The 9,273-nt window shown below is 41.9% G+C and overlaps 2 protein-coding genes across 2 annotated transcripts in view; both read right to left on the bottom strand.

Moving 5' to 3' along the window:
* LOC109483154 (ribosome-inactivating protein SNAI'-like) overlaps positions 1–1,205 on the bottom strand; it is a 6,853-nt gene extending 5,648 nt beyond the window's left edge. Inside the window, exon 1 of the mRNA XM_019786153.1 lies at positions 759–1,205. The gene's annotated coding sequence lies outside the window, so the exon portion shown is untranslated. The remainder of the gene's footprint in view (positions 1–758) is intronic.
* A 3,531-nt stretch (positions 1,206–4,736) lies between these two features.
* The window catches only part of LOC109483140 (26S protease regulatory subunit 6A-B), a 7,118-nt gene continuing 2,581 nt past the window's right edge, over positions 4,737–9,273 (bottom strand). Inside the window, exons 6-10 of the mRNA XM_019786142.1 lie at positions 8,945–9,088; positions 8,072–8,317; positions 6,927–7,072; positions 6,491–6,572; positions 4,737–5,716 (exon numbers count right to left, since the gene is read on the bottom strand). Of these exons, the coding sequence (XP_019641701.1) occupies positions 5,606–5,716; positions 6,491–6,572; positions 6,927–7,072; positions 8,072–8,317; positions 8,945–9,088 (729 nt within the window). The 3' untranslated portion in view covers positions 4,737–5,605. The remainder of the gene's footprint in view (positions 5,717–6,490; positions 6,573–6,926; positions 7,073–8,071; positions 8,318–8,944; positions 9,089–9,273) is intronic.

The raw sequence follows: 9,273 nt of genomic DNA, 5'->3' as shown, positions 1-9,273 counted from the left end.
CTCTCTCTCCCTCCCACCTCTCTCTCCCTCCCTCCCACCTCTCCCTCTATCTCTCTGTGCGTGTGTGTGGGTAGTATGTATCCTAGTCTATGTGCGCATGTATTGCGTTTAATTTCCTGCATGTGTACATTGGAAAATCCAAATACTACAAAGGTGTAAAACACGATTTTGCATTTGTTCATGAATCGGATCATCCCCGGAACACAGCCATTAGCAAAACAGGCAGGTAGCTAAGTGTCTGACAGTAAAGGTATATATTAACATTCCTCGGTCTTTAAACCATGTGTGAAGGTTCTCAAGCTAGGAATCTCTGAAATGTTTTCGCCCAACTATTTTACCTTGACACAAAACATAGAGACAAAACCTGTCATAATAAGAATAATACCATTAACAGGTGACTATTATGTCCACCATGACTGTGACGTCATCAAGATGAGAACAATGAGCCGGTTGATAATGACGATACTAGTACTGTTGCCATGTTACATATTCTTTAAAAATCGTTGTTTTAGCAGATATTTCTCCTTTTTTTTCAAAATCGTGCCCAGTTATGCTGAGGTCACAATTCCGCCATGGGGCCCGGCCGGGCAGCTTTTGGGAACGAAATGTACGATATAAAGGACAACAAAACACAGAAAGGTTGTTAATAACAATCATGGGTACTATTTCTGTATATTCCTGATATGAATTGTTAATTTTTCGTTCATAAAACAGTCAGCAGACCGGGCCCCGGTTTGGAAATGCGACCTAAGCATTACCCGTCTGAAGCGCTTCAGCCCAGGACAAGTGGATAGCGACGGCCAGGCGGAGTCCGGCGGACGCCCCGGTGAAGCCAGGCCGGCGGGCGATGGCCAGGACCTCCGGCCGCGCCGCCTGCTCCTGCTGCTGCTCTCTCGGTCCCCTCTCACGGTTAAACCTCGCAAATCTCTCCCTAGATTCCAGAACTGATCGCCTGATGTACTCAAAACGCGGCATCTGGGAGACTCGAAACGTCCGGTAGGGATGCTATTCTGCGTACGAAAACGCCTAGGTAGAGTCTAGGGCTACTGACACTGCTCGAAAACGCACTAGCAGTGTGCTTAACAACGGGGTATTCAAGCTGGCGAATCCTAGCCACGCTATGTTGAGTGAAAGCGTACACAGTGGTCGATCCGGTTGTACCACAACGTCTGTACTGTTCGATAAGATCTGGTATGGATGGATAACGTCCCTCTTTTGTTCTCGTTCCTATCACAGAAAACAGGGCGGCGGTGGCGATTTTGGGCAACACCCATTTTAGGGCCAGAATATTTAAAAAAACAGAAAGGAGTTTTTAAAAAAAGGAATGAGCGAAACTAACATTTTTGTTATAAAATGTGTTTTGATACAAACCTCTTTTTTCTTGAGTATCTGCTGTTTTAAAGGGGTTTGATCATTGAAAAATTATCGAAATGACCCCCCTCCAGGGTTAAGAATGGTATGGCCCTAACCTATCTTGTCATTACTGGTTTGATCTGGTTTGGCATGACGTCAGGTTTTGGAAGCCTCGTGATGAATATAATGAGATAATGAGGCACAATTGGCGTTGTTATAGTGTGCACATTATGTGTTGAATAGGGGACGGACTTCAAAGCCCTGTCTGATAATTTAGGGGCGTTCCCAGTATCTGAAGGATCTTAATACGTATAGGAGAAGCATCATTATTTTTGCTGTCCCCTGTTTTATATATCAGAAGTGAATACATAACATATTAAATTCTTTTACAGTTTTCGAAATTCCTAGCCTCTCTCGGGCTTCGGGAGGCGGCTGGAAAGAGTAAAAATCGGCCAAATAGAGAGATAACATGCCGGGGGAGCGGCAACATGTTCTCTCCCATCAGACAATCTCCCCTGGCCCTCTTTCCAGTCGCCTCCCGAAGCCTGGTAGAGGCTACGAAATTCCCACATCACCATTAACATTACAAATGCAGTTCTGGCTCATTTCGCTAGATGTCACACAAGAACGTGCCAACAAGTTCAGTAGCGGAATCTTTCTACGTTGTGCACAGTCGATCAACCATAGTGAACATGTCGTCTCCTCTGTGTGACTGGATAGACATTGTAACCCTCTTTGAAGGTTACCTTAAACAATGACATGGCGTCGCTTCAACAAAAGTATATTGTTCACACATGGGTGACACAATTGCAATTTTATATTATAGGCACCATATCACAAATCTACGCGACGAACCCAGTATAGTTGTGAGCGGTCAAGCCGAGCGAGGCGTCGTGCGATCTCTAACTAAACTGAACGCATTCTCGAAACCGTCTTGCATGAGTGCTACAAAATCCATGCCAGCTGTCTTGTTCCGGAAAATGTTATCGTAGATCCTTGTCAACAGTGGTTGGTTCTGTCACTGCTCAGTATACTTGAACATTTTACGATCGCGCACAAACAACCTACGACGACTATGATCGCGCCACGCCCCCTTTTCGCAAGCATACTAGTATTGTTATCTTTTGACCGCTCTACAAGGTATTTTGTCATTGTCTGTATGCTAAAACACCAAAGTGGAAAATTAAACATGTGCATCTCGTGTTTTGAATATAAAGAAAGCGTTCACAGTAGTCCGTTGTATCCAGCTAGAACCAAGCTTTGTCGAGAACAATGCCCAGGCATGGTATCCAGAACGGTGTTTTGTCTAGAACCACGCTCAGTCGCGGTTCTTGATAGTCCACGCGTATCCAGAACCGAGCTTGCAACATATCCGCGTTCTTGGTTACGTTTTAAATACACGCGACTATCAAAGACCATGCTTGATCCTACTAGCCATAACCCATTGAGGCATAGAACAGTTATGGATACGATACAGCAAGGGTACGCCCCCTTAATTACCTCTGTAAAGTTTCGCGTGATATTTAAGATAAACCGGTGTGTTTCTACATTTTTGTGGACACGAATGAAGAGATGAAAACTCTACACGTAGCAAAATCAGGAACATAGCCCAAAAAGTAAAAAAAAAATCGGACTTGTGTACCTGTTAATGAATAATGTAGGTGCTTCGACTGGCGGTGACCGACTTGACCACAGACGACGAGCTCTGTGCGTCTGAAGTTGTCAGACAAGGGTCTTTATTCTGAAGGGGCGTTTTGAGAGTGTGCCAAAAACGTGTTGCTCCCGGCATGGGCAGGAAGAAAACAATTCTTTTGGTCAATTCTTGAAAAACGCCCACAAATTTAGCAAATTTGATAAAAAGTAGGTTTTTTTTTATTCCCGCATTCGACACCCAGGACTTCATACTCAATACGCTTACGCAACTGAAACGCAGGGCTTTTCTCAGCATCTCTTAATTAAAAGTGCTGATTTTATGTTGCAGATGAAGTATTGTCTTATTTTATGTGACAAATATGTCGTATGGTGCTGCCTGATACTACAAGTATGTAGTTACCACCCTCTTTTCCTATCCCACCGCTGCCACCATTTTTTAAATGTCAAAACTAGTCACTAGTAAACTTTGAAAACAAGGCAAGTTTTCTTTCACTCTTTACCATTCGGATTAGAACCCTAATATGACGAGAAACGATAAATAGATCAACCCTAGCTGACTGTCTATAGCTGACTGTCTATACAATTGTAACTGCAACCAATAAGAGAATGGTAATTCAGCGGTTTGACCAATGAGCGAATGGCAATTAGCAATTCGTCCAATCAGAGAGTGACTGCATGTCCGTCAACCATGACTTCATTCCCACTGAGATAAAATTATCTGGATCAAGCCAAATTGATTCGCTTTGATCCGGCTTCAAGCGGGATCGGCTCGATCCGGACAATTTATCCTACTGGAAATTTGGCCTATGTCCTTTACGTATAACCCACTCTTGTAAGCAGTGTCTTCATTTGCACGTGCGACCGCCCGTTCGACCTTTTAAAAAGGTCGAACGGGCGGTCGCACGTGCAAATGAAGACAAATTTATCTCACGTTCTTTAAAAGTCGAAGTCTTTTCGCCAGACTTAATTACTGTCCTGGGGCTAGTTCATAGTCTAGACACTACGTCGCCAGTCATAAATTCTATTTCAAAAGCTCATTCCGAAGTAACCTTAAAGCTTTTTACGTATATATAATCTATAAATTCAGTCAAATAGAAACTCCGATCAATTCACCTTTATGTTGTATCTTAAGCTTTTAACCTGCCTCCCAATTAAGTTGTCCATTTTCTTGTGATAATTATACTTGTCATTTTTGACAGCCAGGGTAAGTTGTCATGATGATCGATTTGCATCTTCTGTGGGAAACAGTTGGAGTGGAGCCAGGGGTCAGTAAGGTTGGGGGCGATGGCCGGGAGTTTTTCACTCACTTATTCTCGTCTTAATCTTCTTATATGCTGCCAATACACAAACTGGACAGAAACAGATATACCACGACACATCAAGCCCGTGTCACATATAGTCGAACTCCCCCAAGCATGGTCAGGAGTAGGTCAAGTTGGTCAAATTCGGGCCCCAATGTCCCACCTGCTTTAGATCTATATAGAACCCGAATCGTGTTCGACATGACGTCATTTGGATGACGTAATTTGGATTTCATGTCAACAATTGTTCGACATTGTAATTTGTATTGTACTATATTTACATTGTTGTGTTTGGGAGGACGACTTGTAAAGGTGTCAATACACCTGTTTTGTCCTCCCTTCTACTTGTATGTTTGTACTTGTGGTGAATTCTAATAAACAAATGAACAAAAACATATACAGAGACAGGGAATGACAAACACTATGTTATCAGAGAAAATGTCCATTCTTTACTCCTAGTAATAGATGTAGAATCAAACATTGTAATCCCTATGTTTCACAGATTCCCTTAAGTATGTGTTTCAAAGCTTCACTTCTAAGTTACTTTATGTACAGAATCGCGTTCCAGAAAGCTTGTGATATAATAAACTGATTCTGGTTATGCATTTTGGATAATATGTCAAAGTCCTCTCAGTCACAAACAATACACATGTATAAGGTATGGTCTAGATAAGATTAAACTGAACAAGCCAGGTACTGCCACCTTTAGCCATGTGGTGCTTAGAACTGTTTAAATATTCACTTCAGACCCAGTTTTTCCTGTTTCTTTTTGTAGTGTACTTACATGATGTTGAGTATGTTGTGAAAACAAAAAGATATCCCCATTCCTGCAATGTAGCATACGGTCTTTCAAATATTCTAACATCAGAAGTCTGTTATGTACATCTTGCAGCAAGTTAAAACTCACCCAAATTTTTGTCAAGGAAGACTGGAGTTGTACAGTCGAAAATTTGGGTGAGTCCAATTTCTTGTGTTGGAAACTACAGTTTAAACTTGCTGCATAATGACTTCTACCAACACAGAAGATAAGATCAGAAGTCATAGTACAGATACCTTTGTTGAAAATGAATGATGCAACTGTGAATGTATCTTGAACCATGGTATGTCCCTTACACTTACTAGCCTACAAAATGCCACTGTTAATCCACTGAGCATATGTGGTTTTGTCCCGCAAATATTAAATGTACTTTATCAACGGAATCCCCAATACTTCTCCTGTTACACAAAGTTCCAACTTCAGAAGAAGACATGAAACTGGAACTTTATGTTGGGTAAAGATACAAACAGTACTTTAGTTTCTAGGCATAATAGTTCAGGTTGGCTTTCTTCTTGGCTTGCACCTCTAGTATTCCATCCATGTAGTCTTCATGCACCAGTTCTGTCGCACCTCTTCGAAGAGCTATCATTCCCTGGAAAAAAAATTATAAAAAACCACAATGGCTTTAACTTCTAAACATTCTATTTTCACAACTGAATATATACTAATCTTGAAAGAGGCCATCTACATCAGGGCATTACAGCCATCCCTCAACAGAGACGGGGGGCGCCACAGACTTTCTGCAACCTATGATCCACTGCTCACGGAGTCACATGTGTTATCTGCGTGACGTCACAGAAGCGGTGGATTGCTCATTCCTTGACAAAGACTGGAGTTGTACAGTCGAAAATTTGGGTGAGTCCAATTTCTTGTGTTGGATATTACAGTTTAAAACTTGCTTCATAATGAATACTAGTTACTGAAGTATATACTAGTATATATATCTTCCATTACAGTGTACATGTACTAGTTACACCATCTAAAATCAGAATTCATTTTCTGTAGAGTGGAGCTCGTCACCACCAAGTACAGTACAGGAAACATCACTAGTTTTGAATAATGCTTAGTTAGATTAGAAATTTAGATATGCAAAGATTATGTGTGACAGGTCGTTCAGTGTAATAAAACTAACTGCTGTCATACTGTGTATCTGCACCTGTATCTGTATACTTCGGCGTAACACACCAGCTTCGCAGGCACGCGGCGCAGTGGCCGATGGCTACATTACACCGAACAAGTTGTTACACCTTGAACATCTAACTCTAAACATTGTGTGCCTGTGAAGCTGGTGTGTTACACCAAAGGGTGGTTATGTACCAGCTATACAGACATGTACAAATACAGGTTAATAAAATGAAACACTTACAGCCTCCACACACACAGCTTTGAGTTGAGCCCCGTTGAAGTCATCTGTACAGCGGGCCAGCTCCTCAAAGTTCACATCAGGACTGGAAGAATACAACAAACAATTCTACCACTTGGAAAATATATGTGCATTTGACACATGAATGAAACAAAACATAAAACAGTTAACTGGTACAAAATAAAACTGTCTACCATTAGATAATTCAACTTCTCCCTTTTCAATTATGGTAGATGGTAAAGCAGATATGTTTTTCAATGGTAGGTTTGTCTAGTTGCATTAGGAATATGCTGTACAAAGAAGTAAAAAGACAGTACCTGTTTGAAATTGTATTTTACACTTGATTTCCAAGGACAAAATCAAACAGGAAATGTAACGTCTCTATTTTGAAAATTTAGCCATCTTGTTGTTTGTAGTACAAACGTGTACATGTGTTTACCTGACGTTCATCTTCCGAGAGTGGATCTGCATGATACGCGCCCGAGCCTCCTCGTTGGGCATCGGAAACTCGATCTTACGGTCCAGACGTCCGGAACGCAGCAGCGCGGGATCCAAGATGTCTACTCTGTTGGTGGCCGCAATCACCTAAACATACAACATGGAAAGGAAAGCTGTTGAGCTTCATTTGGTCGGTGCAATGGCCAAGTGGGTAGAGTGCTCACCTCACTTCAGAAAACTGATTGCACAACGTTTCATCACTCAGGTGTCAGATCATGGAGCAGTGGTCGAAATACTTTGTTTCAGTGCTCTGCAATATTGCAGAAGAGTCAAAATTTTGTTCTGCAATTTGGAAAAACTTTCTGCAAAAACATACTAAAACATACTAATAAAAGACAAAAAAAAAACAGTTACTCAAGTAGCTGTATATAATTTTGGTGCTACCTAAAATGGTCAGACTACTACCTTTCATCAGTGACACTAAGAGACTGAAGGAGAACTGCAGGTTTATAAGCAAAAAGTATTGATTGATTTGCAAATTAGTGAAGACAAATTTTTGGAAGTCCAAAGGGAAACAAAAGATAGACAAGTCAAGACATGGATGATGCAAATTAGTGAAGAAGTTCCTGTTGTTTCAGAACAGGAGCTCAAGTGTTGTCTGTCCTTGATAGGACCTGAGAGTGCTAGTTTGCTAAATTGAAAACTATTGAATCTGGAGAATATTTTTCCTTCTGCAATATTGCAGATTGTATAAATTTTTCCTCTGCAATCTTGAAAATCTATCTGCAGATTGCAGACTGCAGACAGGTATTTCGAACACTGTGGAGCTAGAAAAGGGTGATCAGTTAGAAGAATTTATGTCCCTTGCAGGGATCCACACAAAACAAGGCAAGGCAAGTGCAAGTCTTTTTTTAAGCAAGATTTTCACAGCTGGATGCCCTTCCTTATGCCAACCCAAACCCTAGTAGGGCCCTCTAACTGGGGGGGTAAATACGTTTAAGTACCTTTCCCAAGGGCACAACGTCTGGGTGCATGCCCAGACATGTCTGGGTCCAACCCTGGGGATTGAACCTGGGTCTCCTTGCTTGACAGTCGGATACTCTATCCACTACACCACACAAAGACACCACATAACTAGTGACACACCTTGATATCCATAGTAGAGCTGAATCCGTCCATCTGGTTCAGGAGTTCCAACATGGTACGCTGGACCTCCCTGTCTCCTGCCTTCTCGCTGTCAAACCGCTTTGTGCCGATGGCGTCCAACTCGTCGATAAAGATGATAGCCGGCCTCTTCTCCTTGGCCAGCGCGAAGGCGTCCCGGACCATCTTGGCTCCGTCTCCGATGAACATCTGAACGAGCTGTGGTCCCGCCAGCTTCAGGAAAGTCGACTGAAACATGCCGCAGAAAAATATGTTTTTATCAAATGTTTAAAGAGTTAAGATATCATTGGAGACAAGCTATGATGCAACCTTGACTAAACAAACATTCAACGAAAACCTGTAAAAAATCAGGGTTTTGCACCAGTGTAGTACGTTCTACTGAAACTTTTAAGTGACCACAGAAAAATGCACTGTTATCAAATGTTTGTAGAGTTAAGATATCACTAGAGAAAAAACCTAGACAAAGTTCTATCTGAAAAATAATATAAAATAGTAATATTTTCAAAAATGTTGACCAAACATTCAACAAAAACGTGGAAAATATGGGTTTTCTATGGGTGTAGTACGTTCTGCTAACGTGCTTGTTGTAGGTCTATTGTAACCAGTGTTATTTAAACCATAACCATAGCCAAAGCTGTACGGCTTAATCACCAATCAGATCATACAGTGACAAGACAGTATCCATTGGCCAGGTATTCAGTGGCTAATGGACACTTCTCTGGCCAATGGATACTGCCGTGCAAGTTACCACCATAGGATCTGCTTGGAAAAAGGGCTGAGGATTACACCATGGTCAATTGACTGTAGAGACTATAGTAAAGGTAACTGAAGGAGGCCATACAGAGTGGTGTGTACCTTAGTCTGTGCAGCGCAGGCCCTGGCTAGCAGAGTCTTGCCCGTCCCAGGGGGTCCGTACAGGAGAACACCTTTAGGAGGCTGGATGCCCAGGTTCTCAAACTTGTCCTTATGTGTCATGGGCAGGACTACTGCTTCAACAAGCTGGAAAAAGAAAACATCAAGATATTTAATTTTTAGAAACAAGACAAATTCCATGAGTTGAAGAACAGTTTATTTTGCATCATTTAATGCATCACACAGATGAACTTTCCTGCTAACCATCCAGTGAGGGAGGGAGAGGGGAGAGAGAGAAGGAGAGAGAGGGAGGGAGGGAGGGAGGGAGGGAG

The sequence above is a fragment of the Branchiostoma belcheri genome, unplaced genomic scaffold, assembly GCF_001625305.1.
Source record: "Branchiostoma belcheri isolate BF01 breed outbred unplaced genomic scaffold, Haploidv18h27 scaffold62, whole genome shotgun sequence".
In the NCBI taxonomy this organism is placed as follows: Eukaryota; Metazoa; Chordata; class Leptocardii; order Amphioxiformes; family Branchiostomatidae; genus Branchiostoma; species Branchiostoma belcheri.
This window is presented reverse-complemented; position numbering and strand designations above follow the sequence as displayed.